This window comes from Cottoperca gobio, chromosome 8 (genome assembly GCF_900634415.1).
Source record: "Cottoperca gobio chromosome 8, fCotGob3.1, whole genome shotgun sequence".
Classification (NCBI taxonomy): domain Eukaryota; kingdom Metazoa; phylum Chordata; class Actinopteri; order Perciformes; family Bovichtidae; genus Cottoperca; species Cottoperca gobio.
Window position 1 is genome coordinate 8298773 of NC_041362.1, and position 25386 is coordinate 8324158.

Sequence of the window (25386 nt, forward strand, 5' to 3'; positions counted from 1 at the left end):
CAACATTCATAACCTCGGCTCAGGGTTGAGCTTCATGTCACGTTCTACCACTACCTGTATTGCACATAAGAACATGAAGACCTGCAAGGAGTGGCAATATACTTCACAGTGAATCTCCTCTTAATGCTTCTTCTTCCTGTGACATCTATTGCAGTGTGTGCTCAGAGTGCCTCCACCAGGACTGAGACTTTTGTTAAGGCACACGTTGCAAGAGATGCTATACTTAGACAAGATGACGGACTGAGGAGTATAGTGTACTTGTGCTCGTAATCTGAGTGAGACATCTCTTTCCTGAAAAAAGGAGTGTACATGTACATCCAAAATGTATAGGGCAGGTTGCTGAGCTGAAGGTGAGCAGACAATGAGAAACGAATAAATAGCTTGCACAGTACAGGGCTCCATGGTTCTCTTAAGTGCAATAAATTGGTGAACATTGGAGCCCTGCAGTGTGCGAGCTATTTATCCGCCTTTCACATCTCCTTCATGCGTCACGTCATGAGAGCAACACCATGCAAACCACACTGAAGAGGACTTTAAATACACTTTGCTAAGAGACCAGCTCATTAACAAACCGCAGCCTTTGTGCAGGTGGTTTAATGGGTCAAAATATATTTTTTAGTAACTTTGAAACAAGATTCTTAAAGTGACGTGAATAAATATATGAATTTAGGTGGGAATTTAAAAATACATTTTAAAAATTTTGTTTTTTTTAGTTAATCACAACCTCATGTGATGTTTAGGCCACCATAAAGACCTATTATAGCCAGAATGCAACTGTTTTTTTATAGCATACTTAGTTATTTTTCTGAACCAAAGTGGCTATTCTTACTATTTTAAGAAGGGCGCACTGCACAGTGAGTCAGTGAAGGCATCTAACCCATTTTATCCCTCTAGCTCCATGCAACCAGTTCATTTATCACCACTTTCATCATAAACAATATAACATCTCCGATTCCCATGATGTCTTGTGCGTGAGCTTCTGCGTAGAGAAGTTCATACTCAAATCACAGTCTTTTACAAACTGTCATGCAATATAAACAACAGCCATCAGGGCCAAATTCAACAGTTTTAACATACCATGTGGTAGTTTTTAACCCTTCTTTATCACTGCAGTCATATTTCAGATTCTGCTGTCAAAGGCCTTGATTCTAAAGGCAAAGAGTCCAGATTGCATTCAGAGTCTGACACCACCTCTGTGTTTGTGTCCTCCAGTGCACCAACCTCAACAGCCCTCATCTCCCTGTTTTCCTCCTCCTCGAACTCCTCCTCCATCTCGACTTTTTCGAGAGCCACCTCATTCTCGTAGCAGAAGGAGTTCTTCCTCGAGCTGGAGGCGCTGGATTTCTTTTCGGCTAGTTCCCTGGCACTACAGTAGGGTGTGCTGGGCACCTCATACGTGTTTTCAAAGTGAGAGTAGTCCACTTTGTAGTAGTTCTTTTCTTCAAAGAGTACTGGCTCGAAGCGGTAGCCCCAGAGGATCTCGCTGGAAATGTAGGAGCTCCGACACTGAGTCGTCATGGCTGTAGCCTCGACCATGCCCTCCAGGATCACTACAATCTCAAACTCTGTCGTCTCCAACTCCTGTTTGCTCATCTCATAGAACGGGCTGTCCTCATCAATCTCATGCACAATGGTGATTGGAGACACCAGGAAGATTCTGTCAATGCCACTGTCGAAGCCTACGTCAATGTCTACCTGATCCAGAGGGATGAACTCTCCCTCGGCGGTGGTGCGGGACTTGAGTAGCTGGGCCCTTACGTGGGCCTCCACCAGGTGACTCTTCCTCAGGTTCCCCACACGCCACATCAGGCAAAGTTTACCGTCCCTCATGGCCACTGTCGCATAATGGCTGAACACTAGGGTCTCATTCCTCTTTTTGGGCTTGGCCATCTTGGCCATGACTGCACCGATGATGAAAGCATCGATGATGCAGCCCACAATGCTTTGGAAGACGACCATAAAGACAGCAATGGGGCACTCCTCTGTCACATAGCGATAACCATAGCCAATAGTGGTTTGGGTCTCCACTGAGAACAAGAAGGCAGCGGTGAAGCTGTCCACATTGGAAACACACATCTGAGTCTCATTGTTTAAGTCCCCGTAAGAGAGGGCCACTATCCAGAAGATAAAGCCAAAAAACAACCACGACAGCAGGAAAGAAAGGCAGAATACGAGCAACATCCAGCGCCAGCGGATGTCCACGCAGGTGGTGAAGATATCAGCCAGGTACCGCTGGCCTTTCTCACTCATGTTGATAAACTGCACGTTGCAGTGGCCATCCTTCCTGACGAAGCGGCTCTGATGTTGGCGCTCTGTGTGCACCTTGTTGACATTGCCGTTTCCATAGCCATTCGGTACGGCAATAGTGGCCAGCTTCATGCCGTCTTCCTCAGAGGACACAATGCTGTAACGGTGGCTTCGCACACTCCCCATGACTTCCGCCTGGGAGGGCTGGGCCGATTCTGCTTTGGAAAACAGTCTAAGTTTTTGGTAGAAGCGTTGGAGAAACAGTTTTGAATGATCCCAGGGACAAACTCAAGCAGAAAATGTGGACCACGGGACTAGATCCTGCAGGGAACAAGGCCTGTGCTACTGCAGGCGTGCTGTGCACCTTTGGTGAGGGCAGGTTACTCCTATCTGGCGGCTGCTTTGGACCTCATCAGTGAAGTTGGCTGTGGAAAATACACAGAGAGAAAAATCACTTTAAAGTAATCAGCAGGAACCAGAACAAAGATCAGTGTATGTGGGTGTGTGGTTACCTGCTGTCTAAATAATGCAATGTACACTCAAAGTTAGCAGCGCTATTCTTGCATACACAGACTACACAAACAGTGTTTGCAGTGCAGTCAGACAACAGAGGGAATACATTGTGCATGCATTATCAGCAGTAGATTAATAATATTAGTCAAGCTTAGATAAATGACAAAGTGGGAAAGAATGTTTACCCTACTTCATGTTAGTATTAATTAAGCAGCTCACACCATGGGGAGCTGAGTCAAATTACAGATCAAGTTTATTTTAATCCAGTGAGCCACTAGAACATAGATACAAGTATTAGTTGTTTTTCAGATGTGTCTCTAAACACTGCACAGACAGAAGTGAGAAATCAATGCATAAAGTTATAATATGTTGCATGCATTTAAAAACTGACAGAACGTTTACTAATTATTACATGTAATTCTATTTAATCTCAGTTAAGTGCGGAGTTTCAATAACACATGTGCACTCAAATAGCTAAAAGTAATTTACAACTACAGCTTGCACCACTACATCATGGAACAAGGTTTAATTAAACTTGCTGCATTTCAGAGAGGATGGGTCTCTTTCTCCGAAAGCGACAGTAACCTTGCGTCATATGTAATAGAGCAACAAGGACAACTAAATTACAAAAGCTATTGACTTGGTGTGTGTGTTCTGAGAGGTCCATTAAAATGCAACACCACAGGCTACAAAAGGCCATGGTCGGCCAGACATGCTCTGCTGGTGCCAAAATAACTCCACATCTCCACTTTGAAACTGTCTCATCTGAGAGACACTATTGCGTCAAAGTGAAAAGATCCATTAAGTCTACGAGACATTGTCAGTATAAACTCTGAATATAATATACTTGATATCATTTCTAAAACATAAAGAAAGGAAACTTTTTGTTGACATTGGTCATCTTTTTATTCCATTATCGAAATTTGGAAATTGTGGAGGACGTGGCCCTAAATCACCCCGCATCATCTTTGTCTTTCTCAACTAATGATGTCACTGCGGGGTCGACTACAAATAGCAACCTGTCACGCACACTTTTGGGAATATGGCGCTCCATTCATTCAGTGGTTTTATATGATATTGAAAATGCTGTATCCATATCTTAATTGCTCTATGTTTTCACTAATTATTTACATTTTCTTAGTGAGAAAGACTTATTAGAAGTATAATATCCAGTTTACCTGATGAGCACGCTGGCCATTCAGTCACCTTTTTGTTTAAGTATTTTCTTTATTCTATCGTGGCACCGAAACAAGGCGGACAGCCCAAAAGCATAGAAGCATAGATCAGAAAGAGAGTATTTGTGTGATGTCTATCTAAAGCAGCCTGCGGTGCATACATTTTAAACACAGGTAAACTCTAGTGCGAATCAAGTATCTAACTTTGTGGTGTTGATGCGCTGACACTTGGCTCATAATTACATAATTACATTACATTACATTACAGTTCATTTAGCTGATACGCACTAAGGTCCCTCTCTCCTCCTCTCATTGCAAATTGCTTCTTTGTCACTGAGCACTCTTTTATCTGTGCACTATATCACATTACTTATTACTGCAGGTTGGTACATGGTGACTGACCAAGGCTTCCAGAGGCGACACAACCTGTGATTGTTTGTTTTGTGTGTGTTCTCAATTAGAGCCAACAGCTGAGGCAGATGGAAACTGGTTACATAAAGCTGCTCTATTTTTTATTACACCAATCAATAACTAAGGCCAATCATTCAGCAGACAACATATTTTGTTATAAGCTTTTACAACACTTAATAGAAGCATATTTAAATATTTGCAGAAATTTCACATGCCTGTATCAATGTCATTTATATTTTTTTACTCAATAGGGTCAGTATAGTAATAAAGAATTCAGCTCATGCACAGATATCATGAGCTATAGAGTTCAATTCAAGTTAAAGACAGGGGCAACCATGCAATCCAATCCAATGGCAGAAAAAACAGCACCTAATAATAACAACAACAACAACAACAACAATAATACTAATAATTAATAATACTTTTCCGTAATTGATATTAATCTCGTTACAGGTTTTAGCATTTAGCATTTTTGCAGTGAGACTGCACATAAGTTATTAAAGTGTGTAGCTTTATTTATCACTCCACATCACGCTCGTAATAAGAAATAAATCTGTCCCTCTTATTACACCTACCTGTTGGTCATTACGATGCAAATCTGCCATTTCCTTGTTGTAATAAGTCCCATATGAGCAACACATGCACACTGCTTCCCTTTTAAATATGATGCTCTTTTATTATGTTCACTTAGCTTCCCATCTGGCGCAACAAATTCTGCCATAACCCTCTCCAGCAATACTGAAGTAGATGTTTCTCGTTGCAAAGACGTACTTTAAAAACACGTGTGCATATCCCCGCCCCTGTGACGGCGGCAGCCAATGGAAAACTGCAGCGCCTGTTGGAGGGTCTCCACATGGAGCGTTTACATTATGTGTCTGAGGAATGACACGGCGACTCAAACCCCTTTTTCTCAAAAGTACGCTGCAAACATGACGTTGTAACAGGAACCAAGTGTCAGTTTGAGTGCAAAGCATCTCCAGAGTCGACAGAACTGTAGTAGTCAAACTATTAAATATAATTGGAGTTAGTGTTAGTCATTTTCTTTTTAGGAATAAAGCAAATATTCCAGGCAGTGTGTAGTAAACGTACTTTGATTGTGAAATATGTGACAAATAATCACCACTGCTGAAGTGCTGTTGAGTGCACTCAGTGAACACAAGGTGGCGATGTAGAGCTGCAAAGAGGATAATAAACACACCAGTGCTGGCGTCACATACTGTGATTGACATTATTACTATAATTTATGTTTCAGAGTTTGACAAGGACATCTTTGACTTGTCTTACCTGTTCTGTAAGAGATTGGATACATTCTGATCAACAAAGGATATTTTGTAGATGTATAAAGGTGACTTGATTATTTGTGAAATTATTATTTTAACCTAGTACACTGTGGTATTATTTCTGTCTGGTTTGTTTGAGAGTCTGGTGTGGAGGATTTATATCCTGAACATGAACAATTTCAATCAATTGTATTTGTAGGAATTCATTTTATTCCTCTGAAGCAATACAAACAGGCTATAAACAATGTATATACATTCACATATAAATATATTTACAAGCGCACACTGTCCATCACAATCCATCCTATATTACCCTACAAACAGGTTTGATGCATCACCTCTTCAGTGGTGTCAGGATTCCTCTTGCTAGTGTGTCCGTTTCTCTTGCCTGATGCTACGAGAGGTCCTCGGGACTGACTGCCCTCTACAGGACGTCCCCTTCTGTCCAACTTCTCTGCACTGAGCAGTGGCACCTGCACCCACGTGGTCACATTGAAAAGAGCATAGTTCACCTTGTAGTGCTTCTTGCCCAGTTTCAGCATGTCCTGGAAGCACTGGCCCCAGTGGATGTCTGCTGCTGTGTAAGAGGTTCGACTCTGGTGGAGCATACCTGTAGAGTCACCATTGTAGGTGAAAGACACCACCAGCTCAAAATCTTCCGCCTGCATTTCGTCAGGGCCCAAGCTGTAGAGGGGACTGCCAGGCTCCAGCTTGTGGATAATGGTGGCTGGTGTGGCGAGGACAATATCTCGATTCTGGATGTGCAGGTCCTGGTATGACATCACAACAGACCCCTTTGGCTGTTTCACATGGCGGACTAACATGGCCTTGACGACACCCTCCAGGATGTGATTACCCCTGAAGTCCCCGAGTCGCCATGACAGACACAGAACCCCGTCTCGCAGGTTGACCACTGCACATCTGCTAAAACCAACCGTCTGAGCTCTCTTACGAGCAGATGCCATTTTCGCAACAACAATACCAATGATGATGGTGTCGAGGAGGCAGCTAAATACATCTTGAACCGTCACCACAATAATGGCCACCATACAGTTCTCAGTCATCCCCCTGAAGCCATAGCCAATAGTTGCCTGGGTCTCCATTGAGAACATAAAGGCTCCAGTAAAGCCACGCACGTTGTCCACGCAGGGTGCGTTATATACGTTGTCAACGTCACCGTTTACATACGCAATTAACCAATAGCAGAGACCGAAAAAGAGCCAAGATATAATGTAAGACAGTGAAAAGAAGAGGAGCATCACCCTCCAGCGGATCTCCACAAGAGTGGTGAAGATGTCCATCAGGTACAGGGTCCAGTGTCCAGGGGCCTTCTGGAAAACCACTGGGAAACTGCCATCTTTCTGCATGTATTGCAACCGCCTGCCCTCATTTTGCTTGCCAAGTGTGTGGACTGTCGTGTAGTAGGTATCAATGATGACCTGCTCGCCCCTCTCTGTGCTCATTATGACTAGGGCTGCCTCTCAAAGACCTGTAGGAAGACAGAGATGAAATGGAAAATGCATGTTAGGATGACAGATGTTTTAGGAGGGACAGCATTTTACTCATTACATGTGGCTAAAATGGAAAAGGCTCTCAGACTTGTTTGGCGAGCTGAATCCTTCATGTTTGAGCAAGCAGCCCAGGTCACTCCATGCCTCAGGCGACCTGCAGCAAATGACTTGAGCAGTGCACATTTCTGCTTGTGATAAATGAACTCCCAGAGCACAAGTTAATTACTGGTTGATTATTTACCACATGTTCCATTACAGTCTGGACACATTCCAGTTGTGATAAAAGCTCTCTATAAACACTTTAATGGCTGCATTATAACCACAAGTAATCACTCAGAGGATTCTTTTTCATTCAGCTTGTTATGTTAAAAAAACAACTCAGTTGTGACCAAATTAAATTAGTTTCATAATTCAACATAACTTAAACTAAGCATTATAATATGCAAGGTCAATACAACATATTTGATCATTAGTTTTAATGTTTTTATATGTATTGTTTGTACAGTTTGCAATAAGGTAGTGAGGGCCCAGAACAAACTACCAAAACCATTGTTATCATATTCATATAAATGATAAGCTTGGCATGTTGTTTATGGTGGCTATTTGTAGACTTTGATATAATATGTAAATTAAAAAATTACTTTGTTTTCTCATACAAGCTTTTTTGCCATGAGCCTGAGACCTCATATCATTTACACACTGAGTGCACCCAGACACAAGTCCTTCGTCTTGACCTTGTTCAGGTGTTGAGCTTAGCCCATGATTATACAGTATATATATAGATGTGGTCATGGCCATCTGACAAGATTAACGAAGGACTTTGGGTCAGAGAAATCTATTTCCCACAGCGAATAACCTCTTTTTAATCAGTTTGGCTTATCTCTTTAGTTTTGAGTTTTGGCAAAGTCTGTTGCCTTCCAGATGTCACCCAAAACAATGGCAAAGGGGACAGTCAGCAGCAGCCTTTTGACAATAGTCCTAAACTGACTTATTTAAGAGAAATCAGTTATGTATGCTACTTTGTGTCACAGTCCATACAAACTTGTTATGTTTTTGCCAAACATGACGTTTTTATATAATCTGTCTTTATTCAACAAGTCCTGAGAAAGTCTGTCTCGGTTAATTAAGCAAAAACTCAACCTCTATTGTTTTTATGGGGGTAAATTATTATCCTCCAATCACCTCTAACAGCTTTCACCTCCAAATGTTTCCTCAAATGTCAAACTTTAACCACACCACTATCTTTTCAGTAGTGTATAAAATACTGAAAAAAAAGTCTCAACATTGTTATCACTTTCTTATATCCTGTACTTCAGTAATCTGACAGTTGTCACTGATGAAAGGCATGCTATCTCACGGATCGATGTGTTTTTTAAGTCATGTTCTTCCTTGCAAGAAATCTCTTAGAGTTTTATTGCTTAATTGTCTCGCCTGAGAGCACGTAGCCCATAAACATCAGTTTATGATAAATGCCTTTTTAACTGTTGAGGAGTTTAACACTTGCAATAGTGCCAAGTGAAGTCAGTAAGACACAGTGTTACTCTCAGTCAGACAACTGTTGATCCAAATAAGATTTTCCTGTTGTATAAATGGGCTCCGGTTGGCAGGTAAACAGTAATTGAATTAAACAGTAATTCAATTGAACAAAAATACTCCAAATCCAAAATCACCGTCATGCATGATACCTTCAGGATCAAAACGGGACAAAACAAAAAAACAAAGTTTTGTGTTTCAATAAAGGTTCATAAAAAAAAGCAAAAAAAAAACCTCAATTCAAACTTCTCATTTCTACTGTTGTATAATTAGGCTACGTATATCGTTTACATTGACACAATGATGTTCCAGCAGGTGGTGACGGTATTTGATAAATAAGTAGAGGAACATGCGTCGACAAATAGTAAGTTATCACATCAACATGCATTATAAGAAGGTCAATTATTGCATCATAAGTGTCACAGGTGTCAGACTGTGGATCTCTACACAGCAATCAAGGAGTCCATGGACGAGGAGGAGAACAGGTTACAGGACAACCAGGTCAAGGAAAATGGTCACTGGGGCCCACCTTCCCTCCCTCCTTGTATGACACAATTACAAAAGCAGCAGTGGAAATGACCAAGACAAGCCTATGTTATTAAGGTAAGGTGGTTCCAATATTGTTCTATCTATGTATCAACATTTTCGTTAGTCTCAATTTATTTACCTTATGTTTTATCCCTATTATCTTTTTCTTCAGTTTTTTCTTTCCTTCTGTAAGACTGAGAGCTACTGACACAGCAGTCTGTGTTCTATGAAAGCACACTGTACTAATAAGCTTGAATCTGAATCATCGGGGAAAAATGTCACGATTCCGACAGAATTAGCCTACCGAATGTTTTCTTGCGTATTTCTTTTTATACCTCTCACTGTAGCTATTTCTTTTAGATTAGGGTGTATACACACAACACTCCTAATCAGTGCAGTGGATGTACAAAAACATGTGGATGTTTCCCCATAGTTGACATGAAATCAAAAACAATATATATTTAAAAAGAAAAGTTAATCACTTGTTCTCGTGCCCTATGATTTTCCATGATGTTTCTTCAGTTCATGCATGGCAGCACTTAATTATTGCTATTATATTTGTTTATCAATGAGTTATAATGTTTAATTATTACAACTTGTGGTTAAGTATTCCCCTTCTGGCTGGCTTTGACTGTTGCTAATATTTTGGAACATTATTATGTGGAATGTGTTACCTACACAGCTGCACTTAATGATTAATTATTTACATATTTAAAACAACTTTACAAGTAGTCTAGTAAAATCATTGATACTAGAGATGCTAGAAATCTTTTTAAATAATTCTTGTTTATTACCTCTTTAAAAAGCCCACCTAGTATATTTCAATATTCACCTTATTTGCAAAGTAGAAATTGGAGTTGTCAGCTGTCACATAAACCCATCAGTTCTGCAGAGGATTAAAGCGAAGTGTTGCCACAGTGAAGGTAACCTCCGAGTTCAGTTGGTCGCAGATTGTTGTGGGCTGGCCTGGTCCTGAGGCAAAGTCCCATTTTGTTCTGATACCACAGCAATCCCTTCCCTCTGAAGCCTGATTGGACAATGTGAAAGAATTTATGACCTGTGGAATATTTTAGAATTTCCTCAGGACAAAAACATCAAATGTTAGTGTTTCCTTCTGGATGTCGAAATTGAAGTTGCGTAATTCAAATAGTATTCCACAAAATGATAAAAGCAGAGAAATATTGATGCTTTATGATATTTGAGTCATTTCCCTTTAGATTTCCGTGATTCATTAGACAGGAAAGTTAACCTTTGAGTCGCCGTCATTGGGACAAGGATTTGCTTTGTCTCAATTATCCTCAATTTGGTTGTGATAAGACAAGAGGGATCACAACTGAGCGGCCAGGAAATACTTAACTTAAACCACATTTATTGCAGGTCATAAGAGCATCCAAAGCTGTTACGCAGAGGTCGGAAACACCAAAACGATCTTGTGTTTTTAAAAATAGATTATGACCTTTTACCCTTCGAAACCAAACTGATTCATCACATATTGGTTGTTCAAGATGATGTGTGAAGACAGAGATAAGAGACATTCCTATGAGAGATAACCTGGAAAGAGCAGTTCATTAGTCTGTCATTTACAGGCAGCAACTATATATCGAATGAATGAAAAGCAAAGACAGAAAGAAAATTGTATCACTTCCGTTACTGCAGTACATAATAAAACCATAAACTGTGAAAGTACAGGACAGTATTTTGATTATTTATTGATTTAAATGTCCCGCACCATGTGGCACCACACAAGACATTACAACAACATCAAACAAAGACATTTCTTTTTATTCTTTTTATGTGGCTCAGGACCATGATCAGACCATAATAACAGATGTGAGCCAAATGTGTGTGTGTGTGTGTGTGTGTGTGTGTGTGTGTGTGTGTGGTCACTTTATTAGGTACACCTGGACACTTTATGAGGGACACCCGGGCACCACATCCGTGCAATTTAAAGCAAATAGCTAATCAGACAATTATGAGGCTGCTGATTTGATATCTCACTGGATATTTTCTCTTTTTCAGGCCATTCTGTGTAAACCCTAGAGGTACTTGAGCAGGAAAATCCCAGCAGATCAGAAGTAAAAAAAAAAAACTCTACGTTAAAAGTCACTGAAATCCTATTTGTTCCCCATTCTGATGCTCGGGATTGAACTTCAGCAGATCATCTTGACCACGTCCACAGGCCTAAACACATTGAGTCGCTGCCACAGGATTGACTGATTAGTTGTGTTAAAGAGCAGTTCAACAGGTGTACCTAATAAAGTGAGACTATTTAATGACACATAATATCATGTCATAGGTCAAAATTAACCGTCTTCTCCAGAACAACTATAACTGTACTATAAACAATACACGCTGCAACATGTCAAAAGAAATAAAATAAAAACACCCATGATGTCAGCAGAAAAACAATATTATAAAACAGCAAGTAGGAGACAGAGTAGGGGGGCAGCTTAGTTTTACCTATATCAGACTTTATGTGGTGAGAGGACACTGATTTAAAGATAGGAGTCAAGAATGCAGAGAATGTAAATAGAGACAGGCGAGAGGCTATACTATGGTATGTCTTCACAAAACCTGAAGCAAAAAAACTATGCACATGTTTTCCCAGTAATCACAAGGTGCCAGTTGTGCCAAGATGGAGGTCGAGTCAAACACAGCAACAGGATGAGAGCCCCGGATAGGGAGGCAGCGTCTCGTCTGTCTGACATATTTAAGACCAGAAGATGAAAACCTCAGCGGTGACGAATAATGATCCGGTCAATCAGGTATGACACAAAAGCGGAATATTTAAGATAAACCACCTGTTTCGCAATGGTCCAATAATACAGAAAACAATGCACATTAACACACCTTAAAAGTGTATGAATTATTTTTTATAATATTTTTAAAAATCCCTTTTTAAAAAGACTCTGCTCTGGTTTTGGTTAAGTTTTGCCAACTTTCAATAAATTCGTTTTCATCGTTGTTTACAAAGAAGCCTTTAAACTGCCCTTACCCAATGTCTATTGTATTATTTTTCCAGCACAAACTCAGCTATAAATCTGACTTTTAACAAAGCATGAAGATGCCAGGAAAAATAACATAGGCGCCTATAAAACTGTACAAGTTGTAAGTGACCGACCAATCAAAATATTAATAGAGAACATGTCAAGGTTGTAAAAAGAATTGAGAAATTGACTATTTATGCACACGAATAAAACAACAATATGGAAATAAAACTATAATACTGTCTATTTATATGTAGGTGTTTTGGGCCTTTTTTATTGAAAGTGTATGCCTGTAAATAAAATCAAATATGAATAATTCTCAGATTTCAAAATTCCTGAATAAAATGTTTTTTATGATCTACAGATATTGTGTAAAAGCCCTACATCAGATACACATTTATAAATAGTTACATCCTCAGTAAAGTGAAAAAATATTCATCTCTCACTATCAAATTATAACTTTTATTTTTAGAATAAAAATCTGTTTTTTAATGTTAAATCATTATATCCTTGCAGATGACACCCCCATGATGTAACACTCATAAATAAATGTTGTGGCGGTGCTAATTAACTTTATATAACCTTATGATCTTGTAAGTCATTGTTGTCAAAGGTAAAAAAAAATAAAAACAAGGACAAAACCTGAATTCATCAGCAGCTGTCAAAACAGATTGTATGCATGTATAGACAATTGTGTGTGAAGCCACATCCCTTGACCACACTGAAACCAATCTTTGTCTTGCATCCATGAATGGCAGACTTTCAGGTTAACATCCACAGTCCTATAGTAATGCAGAGTAGCGTGACACGCCATAATGACAAACAGCAGCTGGACCTATACCTGTGTCTGCTGGCAGGTAAACAGAGTAATTCTGACTATTTACACAGGAGCACTGAGGGGTGTGTTGAACATGCAATTGTCATATTGTCCTGTGGTGTGCCTACCAGGTGTCACAGGCCTATTTAAGTGTCACGTCAGGCTGAAACCTCAAGAGATGACACACAGCTGTCAGTCAATCTGCAGATATTAATCACACGTGAAGTCTAATTGTCAGAAATGATAATATTTCTTATGCACCTTCTGTGGAAGCCTCTCTTCCTTCTGAGTTTACTAACAATAGGTAAGTGTAACTTATATCTCGCAAAATAATGTTTAGATAGATACAGTAGCGGAAGTATTTCTACAAATATTCAAAGCTTTGGTTCACTTTTATCTCTAATTCCAGGATGTGGACATGCTGTCCCCACCTGCACAAAACGCCGATGTCTGGCTCAAATGTTGATCCTGAAAGGCCAGTTATCTCAGCCACAGAGCGATGACTGCACCCAAAAGATTAAAGTGCCAAGCATTGAGTACGAGACTCTGTCAGTTGTAAGTATTGTCTATTTTGTAGTGCCGCTAACTGCAAACCTTGTTTTTCCTTTCAGAGCTCTTAAAACGTATTAAACATTACAGTTATTGTCGATGATATTGTTCCTACTTTCTGTGTGTGTGTGTGTGTGTGTGTGTGTGTGTGTGTGTGTGTAAACCTGCTGAATATGTTTTGAGAATGTATATTGGTATATTAAAAAATGCATACAGGACGTTTTACAAAATGTTATTTATCTGAGCAATATGTTGAGACGCGAGCACTCCAATGATATCGACACTTTGCCTAACCACATTTATCATCTGTTCTTAACAGGACACAAAGAATCTCCGCCTAATAAGTCGTCTGCAAGCTTCACTTGTAAGCTTTTAAGATACTTACAAATGGCCAAAAAGAAACAAAGAGGATGCTTCAATCACATTCATTTTGATTTGAAACCACAGGTTTGGTCAGATCCTGAGTTAGGATGGAACACATCAGTTTACCCATATGATCACGTGGTCTTGCCTGTAGATAAAGTCTGGACCCCAGAGATCCTTGTAACAAATGGGTAAGTTACATAACACAGTCTAAATATCTTTTACAAATTCAATTCATTCTTGATATTCATCCCACACATCTGTTGTCTTTAACCTGTGTAGAATAACAACAACTATGACGCACAGCTCCCGTGAACTGCTGGTAAGCAGTAATGGCACACTGCAGCACTCTGTGATCATAAATGCAAAGGTGGACTGTGAAGTCAACCTGTTCAACTATCCCTTCGCTAGTGATGAATGCCCTGTCGCGATTCAAAGCTGGTCCAAGGAAAGTGAGTTGATAAATTAACTAATGCAAATATTATACAATATTTTTTAGAGCAAACTGGGTAACATTTGCTTCATTTCATCATTATCATTATTTTTCCTTTATTTTCTTTTGGTCATGAATGATTTTGGTGTTTTGGTTACTTTGTGGTTTGGTTATGTTTTATTAATGTGTTTTTTTTACAGTTATGCTTTAAAGAAAATGTGCTTTATCTTTATGATGATGCTCCAATTGTTAGGAGATTCCCATAATAATGTGTCTTGAGGCCGTGAAATGACTTCAGTGTGAAATTATTACATTAGTTTACTGCCTATTTAAACACGTTGTGGGAAATGTCGCCTTACTTGATTACTGTCCATCATGAATGTGTCAATGTTATAGGATTGTAATGCATATCAGTGGAGTGCTCTTTCAAAAACAGGCTTCATTTCATTCAGACTGTGGTACAGAGCTGGTATTCGATCAGTTGAAGATGGTTGATGGTAGCCATGGAGATTGGCAAACTGACTATGTGGAGTTTCAGAAAAAGGGAGATGACCGTAATTACATCATGGTAAGTTCATGAACCTGTGGAATAGTCATTTCATAGGTAGGTATTCGCCGAATTCTTGCAATAGTGGTATTGACCTATATTTATATATATAACGGTATTTACAGGACAAATTAAATAATTTAACTACGCCACCTCGGACTGTATTATTGACCTTTTCCACTATTCTGTGACTATTTAAACAATGAAAAGCGGTTTCTATATCGTACTATGAATTTCTGTCTGCCGTGCTCCTCAGGTGTCATTGAGCATTAAGTTTAGCAACCCCTTCATAACGCTACTGCTGCCCAGCATTCTGATCGTCTTGGCTGATGTGGTCAGCTTCGCTCTGCCGCTGGGAGGTGGTGAACGCAACTCTTTCAAGGTCACTCTGGTGCTCAGCTTCACCATGTTCCTCATCATCCTCAACAATGTGCTCCCCGGAGACAGTTCCTGCAGCCCCATCATCCGTCAGTCAGCTCACATGCGGACACAAAACACAATTTAACAAACCAAATACATGAACAGCAGCATCCTAGCTGGAGTCACTAACCGCCTTGTCTGTGCCGCCCGCAGGATCCCACTTCTGTGTTTGTCTGGTCCTCTTGGTGTTGAGCATGCTTGTGTCCATGGTGCTTACACGGTTGGCCAAAGACGGCAGCTTCATCTTCTGCTGCTGCAACAAAGGATTAGTCCCAGAAACCACAGCAGACAACGACGATGAGGGTGAGGAAGACTCGAACGTTAAACAAATACTGCATGTGTTGAGTCTGTACTGCAATATTTTACTTTGATATTGAGAAGGGTGTTTCGATGCTCACAGATGAGCAAAAAAAACTATGTGTGATCTGATCTGATTTCAGCTTCAATCCCTACAGAAGTCAAAGCTGACATTAGTGTGGATCAGACGAGCGGCTCAGAGGAGAACAGTCAAATGCTCAGAAAGGTGGTCAACTTCCTGGAAGCTATTGACGCAGAGACACTGAAAAGGGAGAAATATGAGATGTTTGCCAACAAATTGGACCAGACATTTTTCTGGTTTTATTTGAGTTTTGGCACCGTGTACTTTATTGCCATGACATGTGTGATGGTAAAATATACATGCACAGTTAACCATTTCGAATTCTGGAGTGATTAATGAAGTAATGAATTCAAATTCAACATACAAATACAAAGATCGATGCCAATCTCTGCTCACATTTATTACATTGTTCACATGTTTAACCTCACATTCTCTATATGTCAAATACTGATGATTTGTACTCGTAGTTCGTCCGTGTGTTAGCATAGTTCTGAAAATCTATCAAATAAAGGAGTGTCATCCTTCACTCCTGAAATCATTTTGAGTCACATCATGCATGCAAGTATATTAAACTGTTATTTAAAACATATGTACACATGACAAGACCATGTTCCTTTACCCCTCAGAAATGTGAATTGTATTCTTTATTCTAGATTTTACAATGAATAGCATCGTCTTTGGGACCTGTCTGGCATTAGTCCAAGATTACCTGGATATTTTAATGGAGTAAAGTGCTTATATCATGATGTCTGTATATACACATACAAAAATATTAAATGCAAGGAAAAGACATAATAAACGGTGCATGAGCTAAATACTGACGTTCTTTGTTGCCACCTAGTGGTCGAAGCATTCACTACAGATAGACTGATTTACCGACTGCACTTGATTAGTTTCTACTCACGAGACTTGAACCTGTTGACATTTCAACCAGCAGGACTTCAGCTTGAGTTGAAACATTCACAACTCTGTTTAAAATGTTATGTTCTGTTTAAAATGTTAACTGTTGAAGGGCAGTTAATGAAAGGTGAATATACTGTTTTTTAATAACACTTGTAATACCTTATTAAACCATTAAACACACCTTTGTTATACTATGTCCTTTAGAATTACAGTTAAATAGACAGTATGTTTAGATAACAGGACTAGTGAGCCATTGGTAAGATTGACATTTCCAGCCAGGATTGATGGTTATACGTTTATTGTTGTATTTATTCATTTATTTTCTTTGTAAAACACAACAGTTTCCCAGAGAAGTCTGGTGTACATGACCAGTTAGTTTATAGAATTAAACCCAAGTAGCAATTATTTAAAAACATTTCAAACTTTACAAACTTATCCCCACTCTACGTTACAAAAAAATTAATTGGATTAAAACAACATGAATCAGTATTAAAACTTTAAGGTCCACAATCCAGGTTTAAATATTTACCTAAATAATGTAACAAATCTATCTATATGTATTATCCCCAAAAGCCCTCTTCACAACAGTAGACAATACATTAAGAAATTCTGTCAAAAAAACAAAACTGCCTTGAATTTAGGGCATTGCTTTGATCCAAATCCTATCAGGAATACCTTTTTTAATTTATTTTATCTTCTGAACTTCGGCTTTAAGGTAAACAAATCCTATTAGGGTCTGTGCCAGTATTGTGGTAAACTCAGCTCATCAACAAGGGTTTGGGTAGTTATTCAATTTTACAATTACCTTTCATCAGTAAAAAATAACTCTCCTGAACTCTGAACTGATGCAATGCCAAAGCTACTGTATAAAAAGGTATTCTGAAAAGCAAAATCTATTGAATTTTATTTGAATTATTAGAAAAGTTTTTGGCAATTTTTCCTGAATTCGTCAGTCAATGAATTTGGAGGAAACAACACATACAAAACCATTTATCAAAAACTTGTGAAATTACAAAAACCTATACACCCTCAGAAAAGACCAACGGGAATCAAGTAAATACAATGCGTCCATCACACTGCGGATGGGTCGTCACTCGTCATCTTCAAGGTCTCTCTGTCCTCTTCATTGCCTTTAGTGAAAAGGAATACATTTGGAAAAGTTAATGTCATTAAGACAAAAACGTATGGAGGGAAGTACGATAACTCTTCACGTACCTGTTTAAAAATCTGGGCACCAAGATAGTTCTTTGCCATGTTTCCCAGGTTGGACTGTCCGCCCACCTTGCATCTGACATAGCCATACAAGTTGGCCCCTTGTAAGACTAAGCCCATAATGACTACAGCCTGTGGGGCACAAAACAGGAATGAGACATGAACATCGAATGAGACGCAAATTAAAATCGACATTGACTTTCAAAAACTCTGAACAGACCAGCCATTTAATCTTGAAAGAGAAGATGGTGCTGAACACGAAAACGACCCAGAAGATGGGGCACACGACGAGTCCGAGCCAGAAGATCCGTGACTCAGCACTGGACGTCTTGTTCAGACTGTGTGTCTTTTAAGAAAGGGAAAGGAGTTTTCATGTCAGACTATTCAATACAATCCAAGATACAAAACTATAGATGTACGAAATTCATGTCCAATGCCCATTGTGCTGCACGATACTGTATTTCTAAGGGAGGAAAATGCAGACGTTCTGTGTTACACTATCTTCATTTGTCCAATAAGGTCATACAGCTACATTACACTGAAAAAAAGGCTTTGCAAATGTCACAGTTACTTTAAAAGAAATAGCTGCAAGGTGTTCTTGGCTATCCTGTGAAATTGTAGACGCACATACAGGAATGCAGTCATGAACATCCTCATATTTACTGAGATATTTCTCGTAACCGGAGTTGAGCAATGGTAACATTTAATGAAATGTAATACAAATAAAAAGTGATAAGGCTCACAAAGGATATTGTGTTTCCAAATGTGTTTCTTTCACCTGAAAAACCATTGTTAAGAAAACGTTTTCCGTTCTCTTTAGCTGAAAAGAGCCTTGTGCTAATGCCCACTAGGCCTTTTAAGACTGTATCTGATTGTTTCTGCTTACCTTCCTCGACTCAAAAACCCAGTGGCTCTTTCCATCTTCATCCACTTGATTCCACCAACGAAGGCCCACCAACAATCTGCCAGATACATTCTGGGGAAGAAAGGGGATCCATCTGTAAATTAAAGTCTGGTACTTTGATTTAATTTGACAAAACCCCAGATTAAATCTAACAAGGGACACGGACAGAGACATAAATGTGACATGAAATAAACAAAACAAACAATAAATAGCATGTTACTAAAGTTATAGTGGTTAGAACATTAATCTGCAACAATTTGAATAATCAATTCATCGTTTCAATTATTTTTCGTGTTATAGTAAACTGAATATATAGGCAGGTGGCAATTATAACAGGAACTTTTCAAAACTAAAATGATTAATTGATTGTTTGAGAAAAGAATTAGCAGATAAATCGGTACTGAAAATAATAGCTAATTGCAGGTGTTGCGTCTGAAACTGAACATTGGATCATTTATTTCCAGAGTGGTCCACCTGACCTGCTCACCTTCACGGTCCAGAAGTCACACGACAGCAAAAGGATGATGGTGACCATACAGGCAATGAAACGGCTGCTGAAGAGGTCGCACAGTAAGTAGACTAAGATGGCACTTGTTCGGAAGAAGAGATGGAAGAAAGAGACCAGCGGATGTCTGAAACACAGATTTGATTATTTAACAAAACATTAGGTCAGAACAGGAAAGTTAGTGAGGACAATAAAGCTAAAACCACAAAGAGTAGCACTCCTCACCTAATGTTGGACTTTCGAACCCGCATGTTACCGTCGTCTTCACCAAAAAGAGGAGCATCTTGGGAGTCCTGAACACATAAAGCAAACATTAGCAGGTTAACGCTAACGCTAATGTCCCAAATATCTGTTTCCACAGTTTAGTTGGTCATTTTGATCTGAAAGGTCATGCATATTAAAGTCTAAAATATCAACTATCTTTACACCATATTCAAAAAACAAATATAGTTTCTAATTCATTACAAAAATCTAATTTAGGATCGATTACCTGTCTCTGCATTTTGAGACTTCGGGATGTATTTCCTGGTGACGTGGTAGTAAACAAAACCGTGTGCTAAGGACCCAAAGGAGGCGTGGCTTTAAATGTGCCTGATTTAAAGGTAAAACGAACATGTCCAGCTAAAGTAAATAGCCACTTACAGTGCGGATAAATGTTTTTTTATTTCAAGCTTGTAAGCTCCTCCAACAGGTTAGGGAGAGCATTTGTTTAATTAGACTCTTTGCAAAGGTTTTATTTGATTTATTGTATAACTCATAAATCAAAAGTCTACAATGTCATTTTTAACAAACAAAAAAATGACTTTAATATCTACAATCCAGGTTTAAATACAGCCATAAATACTTAACAAATCTATCTATAATATAAAGCCCTTTTCAGAACAAAATACTGTACATCCAAAGCCCAATAAATAATTAAGGTTGCAACTAGCAATTATTTTTATTCATTAAGCAAACTCATTATTTTCTCAATTAAATCATTAACATTTTGGTCAACACAATGTCAGATAATTATGAAAAATACCCATACGAATTTCCTTAAATCCAAGATTAAAAAGAAAAAAAGAAACATTGAGGCTGGAACTAGAAAATGTTTGGTATTTTGTTTTTAAATGAATTTATCAAAATGTTGTTTAATTTTCTGTCTGTTAACTTATCAATCAATCGACTAATTGTTTGATCTCTGATAAACATCTGTGTTACAGTAGATGCTAGCTAGATATAGCTGCTTTTAGACTAGCTACGTCTTTAAAAGTATGCTGTTTTTACTATAGCTTTTGCATTGTGTCGACTACTAAACCTGTGTATACTCCAAATAATAATTAAAATAATGATGATAATAATTGGTGACACAATCATTCTCTTACTCAACGTATTGCATTGCTTGCCTTTATGTTGTGCGTACACAGAGGCGGAAGCAAAATTAAGTCATACAATTTAAGTTTTGCAATTCATTATTTTTTGACTTGTGAAAATAAGATTTTGAATACATTTAGTACATAATACATTGTCACATATACAGGCTATAACATCATGAGAGACATCGTGTGAGTGACGATAATTTTTCAGTCAACACCCACTTCACAAATGTATCGAGAAATAACAAAGATTCATCAAAACAAACTATAATTTATACAAAACAGCTTTCTATTGTCAAAACAGTTGTGCAGGCTCCCACAGTGTTATGACGTCATAAAAACTTCAAACAGACTGGCGACCGAATGCATGCGGTAAAAGATGCCAAACGGAAGTCCAACATTCACAACAGCAGCCCACATGTTGAATTGGTAGAATTCGGTTTCAGTGTCGTGGTCAAACTGGGGACGAGCACCAAATGCCGGCATGATCCACAGCTGTCAAGAAACGAGAACAGGTTGAGTAACTGGTGAGCAATAAAATACAGTAACTATGAGAAAGTGATGGAGAATACTCACTATGACGTTGCCCAGCAGCAGAAACACACAGACTTCCTTCAACACCCGTCTCTTCCATAACAGTTTGGGCCTGTGCTCGGCTGTGTGGCCGTGCAGGCTGTGTGCTGTGAGCACCGGGCTGGACTTTGCTTCTATGTCTGATCCTTCAAGGATGCTCAGCTCTTTGCCCGGCTGCAGCACGTAGGGATTTGCGACCACAGTGATAGGCTGCACCTCATGGAAGGGCTCCCGATGTAGACCTTCGATGATGAAAAAGTTCTGCAGGCCCAGTTGGATCACCATCAGTATAGACCAGGCCAAGTTGAGCCTGTTCAGGTGGCCTTTGGCTCCGGTTGCCGCCATGGCTACGATGGTGAAATAGCTGATGATGAACTGCCCTAGTGAGGCTCCCACCAGCAGCCCCACATCCAGGTTGCGTGTGGGGTTTTTGTCTGATACGTGCTCCCTGTGGTCCACCTTGTAGATGGCACAGCCGATCACAGTGGAAAGAGACATCAGGGTCACTATCACTATATTAACGACAAAGTGCATCATCAAAGCTTGGTCTTGCTTGTCGTCATCTCTCTCATGCTTAACCATTTCCATCTCGTATACGATAAAGGTTGCCAGACCCGCCACCACTAAGAGAACTCCCGCCACAGGACCAAGGAATACATCCGTCAGACGGAATTTGATTTTGTGGTGTCCGTGTTCTTCTGCTACTCTGCCCACATTTTTCCACATGACGTAGGCCATGGCGGAGGCAAAGAGACTGAACTCGATGTTGAAGGGGTACAAGTAGTAGTAGGCCTCCTTGAAGATGCTGCATGAAGTGTGGCTGCACTTGCACTTATCATCGCCATAACCCGCTGTAGGACATGACGGGGCACAGAAGTGTTATGTTGTGGTACTTTACACATGCTATAGCTGCTTTGATTGCTGTATTCGCTTTTTATTTTATTTTTACCTTTACTGATGTACAGGCTTCGTCCAGAGAGTTTAGTGTCGTTGCTTGGATGATCAGGAACTATTGTTTGGTGAAGGGACTCTTCAGTGACTGCAGTCATCCACACAACTAGATTTGTGGAGAGGGTGAGCATCAGTCCACAGCTGAATATTAAGACCAGAGGGAAATAATAATCAAAACAGTGTACCAAAAAACGTCATGATCTGCTTCAATGTCAGCTTTTTAAATGTCATTTTTATACTGATTATGAGTGTAACATTGAAAATCAGTATCCATCAAGTAATATTAGTTTTGATTTTAATTTGATTTGGTTTTCAAACCAAAACTAGCATATTACAGTTTAAAGCAAAAAACAACTTTTAGCAAAAATGACAAAACAATTTGGAATTATTTGCTATTTCTTAGTCTTCTATGATAATAAACTGAACTGAACACGTCATCTTGGGCTCTGGGAAATTGTGATAAGCGGTTTATAATATTTTCTGACAATGTATGAACCAAATGATGAATTGACTGTTGATCAGTATTGTGGCAGCAACGTCAGTCAAAATACTCTCAATTATCCAGGTTGCCATCAATTGTCTCGGAGAACAAATGTTATGTGGAGAAGGGTTCATTTTTAAATATCAACTACATACCCTGGGGGATAGCATGTTTACAAAGACAGTGAGCGATGCAAAAAAAGAAAAAAGAAATCCAATAATCCCCTACCGTGTAATGTTCCTTTGGAGCTGCACACAGTCCTTAGCGTGGATCCACAAAAAATATGTCTGCAAATTGATTGCACAATTGCATTAATATTTTGCAATGATAAAGACTTGAGTACATTTCTTAGTTTCTTTCCAATAGGCACATTTACCTGCACAATTACAAAGACAAGTTGCACCACAGGGAATGCAACTTTAACAGCAGAATCGCAGTGGAGGTAGCCCACATAGCTGGCAATCTTGAAAATGTCCATGATGATACTGAGCAGTCCAAATAGCACAAGTCCCGCTGAAGGAGCAAGGAACCAAATCATTAAACGATTCGCAAATTCTATTTGGAAAAAAAACCCAACTTAATTTCTAAACATTTACTTACCCCTGAGCCATACAGGTCCAGCATGTGCATCCTTGTAAACAACTGCATGTTCTTTCCTGGCCGTGTAGATGACATAATAAAGCATCCAGATGGCGGTGAGGAGGAGAAGGATGATGAGGAAAACCTGCAGGTCAGAGCTGCTGATTTTCACAGTGTTGTAGGCACTGCCGCTGACCAAGGCACAGCCCAGGATCAAAATGTTTACGCAAATGATCTCAGACAGCATCCATCCCCAGTTTCGACCCCGCTCCCTCACGCCTTCAAAGGAAGGACTATTCAGCTCAGGTTCGCATGTGCTCTCCACTTGACTGGGTACATCGAGGTTGTTGGACAGGTGGGCCTCCTCCGTCTCCCTGTCTTTGGCCGTCATCCTGCATTCACAGGGTTTGCCACTGTTCAAACAGTCGCACGGATAGCGAGTTTTTAAACACATTCTTCCTCTCTCTAAATTCTATTCACAAATGAGTTTTTTTGCTCCATCTGGTTTCATATGAGACATTACAGGTTTAACAGCTACACCCACTCATTGGCTCTGTAAAGACAGATCCCGCCCAAGCAAAACCCTTCCACGGACACAAAATCAGCATAATTGTCACCCTAACGGTGCCACACAAAAGAGAAGTTAAAAAAAATAAATAAAAGGATTTCATTTCCTCCTCTTTACGCTCTATTTGTTAAGCAATGCATGTCACTAGTGCTATATTGAGTGAAAATCCACAAACTATCGCTGATAAAATCAGGAATGACATCAGGACAGGTGAAATATAATTTAAAAGTAGCTCTTGTCGATGACCAAAATCAAGCTCTCATGACAATCGGACAAAGCATTGACCTTCTAATAATACAGAAGAGGTTTCAGGGTACCTGCAAGCCTACCTGATGCAGTGTGATCCTGAGAAGCAGTCTGAGCTGTCATGGCTTTTATATGCCTCCCAAACGGTGTGGTTTACTGCACAGTCATAAATGTCAATTAACCTGTTATGAACAACAGCATATTATTACCAAACACAGCTTGTTTTGCACAAAATATATATGTAAAGTTCAAAAGATGTTTCCAGGAAAAACCTTTTCTTGTGAGTTCCAAATTACAAGAAACCGGTTCCTTTTCAAATAAACAGCATTTGTTTGATATGATACAATACATTTCCAGTTCCAGTAATTTGTTGTAGAAGGCTTAACAGCATGCCTGTGCAATATTCATTTTATCAACCACTTTGTACTATTATTTGTATAATAAAGAATAAATGTTAAAGTACTGGAAAACAAAATTGCAAGTGACAATAATTATCATTTTCATTATTTGTTTGCATTTATAAATACTTTAGACTAGGGGCTTTATGAGTTGTGTTGTCTTGTTCAATGTGATCCCCTTTGTGCTGCAGCTGACCACATGCAGCTACAGCTCACAATCCAAACATAATCTAAATTCTTTAAATAGGCTGTAGCACGCGTTACTCTCTTTTTGATTCCCTGCTTAAAGGGAATTCTTTCAGTTACTAAGTGCTATGCATAGCCTAATGAAGAAATGCGTCTCAGTATCTTGTCTCTGCAAAACGCTAGAGGTGTCGTACATGAATAGCCTAACAACTATCTGTGCCTATTGTTATGGAAGTTTCAATTTGGGGTAGTATATCTGAGAACTTCAGATGTCTGGTGTCTCTGGTGCAACTATGCTTATTTCAGATCTTTTCTTCCTCAGATTCCTTCCTTTCTCTTTTCATCAGGGTGGGGCTGAAAGTAGAGGTGCTTTTTCATTACAACACTCATGACATCCTTCTTTGTCTGCATTCATGTTTCGTCATAAATCCTACCAGTAATAGGACGTTTAAAGTGGGAACAATAGCTTGTTTAAAAGAACACGGACACAAGGGTGAATCTGACTCTTCCGTGTGTGTCAATCACAATAAGACATCTCCGAAGGATGCAAACATTACTTGTATTCTCACATTTCCTGCACAGCTATATATAACTCTACAACTGCAGGAAGTGTATTCCTATGTGATGAATGAGTTTGAAAGAATGGAGAAAATAAACATAAACATACAAATGTAAACATTTTACCAAAATATGGATTTTTTCTTCTTGTTGTTGTTGCCATTAACATGTCCATTGACTGAAGAGGTGCTATACAAAAGCACAAACTATCTTCCAAAGTGAGCAGTTGAATCAACTCCTCTCTTGCTAAAACACTTTGAACTGAAACTGC

General features: G+C 39.2%; 5 protein-coding genes across 5 annotated transcripts; 1 reads left to right on the plus strand and 4 right to left on the minus strand.

Moving 5' to 3' along the window:
- Window positions 1–1113: 1113 nt before the first annotated feature.
- On the minus strand, window positions 1114–2433 carry LOC115012283 (inward rectifier potassium channel 2-like). The gene has a single exon (XM_029437831.1). It carries the CDS (start codon window positions 2431–2433, stop codon window positions 1114–1116), a length of 1320 nt encoding a protein of 439 aa, XP_029293691.1.
- Window positions 2434–5940: 3507 nt separating this feature from the next.
- Window positions 5941–15515, minus strand: LOC115011769 (inward rectifier potassium channel 16-like). The gene is made up of 2 exons (XM_029436995.1): window positions 15445–15515; window positions 5941–7115 (listed from the first exon to the last, which is right to left on the minus strand). The coding sequence occupies exon 2, from the start codon at window positions 7087–7089 to the stop codon at window positions 5941–5943; it is 1149 nt and encodes a 382-aa protein (XP_029292855.1). The 5' UTR covers window positions 7090–7115; window positions 15445–15515.
- On the plus strand, window positions 12976–16181 carry LOC115011770 (5-hydroxytryptamine receptor 3A-like). The gene is made up of 8 exons (XM_029436996.1): window positions 12976–13042; window positions 14069–14105; window positions 14197–14366; window positions 14800–14915; window positions 15151–15361; window positions 15468–15617; window positions 15755–15981; window positions 16161–16181. Exons 1-8 carry the CDS (start codon window positions 12976–12978, stop codon window positions 16179–16181), a joined length of 999 nt encoding a protein of 332 aa, XP_029292856.1.
- Window positions 16182–16959: 778 nt separating this feature from the next.
- Window positions 16960–19798, minus strand: LOC115012288 (Golgi apparatus membrane protein TVP23 homolog B). Its single transcript, XM_029437836.1, has 7 exons — window positions 19708–19798; window positions 19443–19510; window positions 19200–19344; window positions 18695–18784; window positions 18029–18154; window positions 17812–17940; window positions 16960–17726 (listed from the first exon to the last, which is right to left on the minus strand). The coding sequence occupies exons 1-7, from the start codon at window positions 19717–19719 to the stop codon at window positions 17700–17702; spliced, it is 597 nt and encodes a 198-aa protein (XP_029293696.1). The 5' UTR covers window positions 19720–19798; the 3' UTR covers window positions 16960–17699.
- Window positions 19799–20899: 1101 nt separating this feature from the next.
- LOC115012597 (proton channel OTOP2-like) lies at window positions 20900–23613 on the minus strand. The gene is made up of 6 exons (XM_029438293.1): window positions 23181–23613; window positions 22957–23093; window positions 22809–22867; window positions 22098–22240; window positions 21152–21999; window positions 20900–21070 (listed from the first exon to the last, which is right to left on the minus strand). The coding sequence occupies exons 1-6, from the start codon at window positions 23611–23613 to the stop codon at window positions 20900–20902; spliced, it is 1791 nt and encodes a 596-aa protein (XP_029294153.1).
- Between the last annotated feature and the right edge of the window lie 1773 nt (window positions 23614–25386).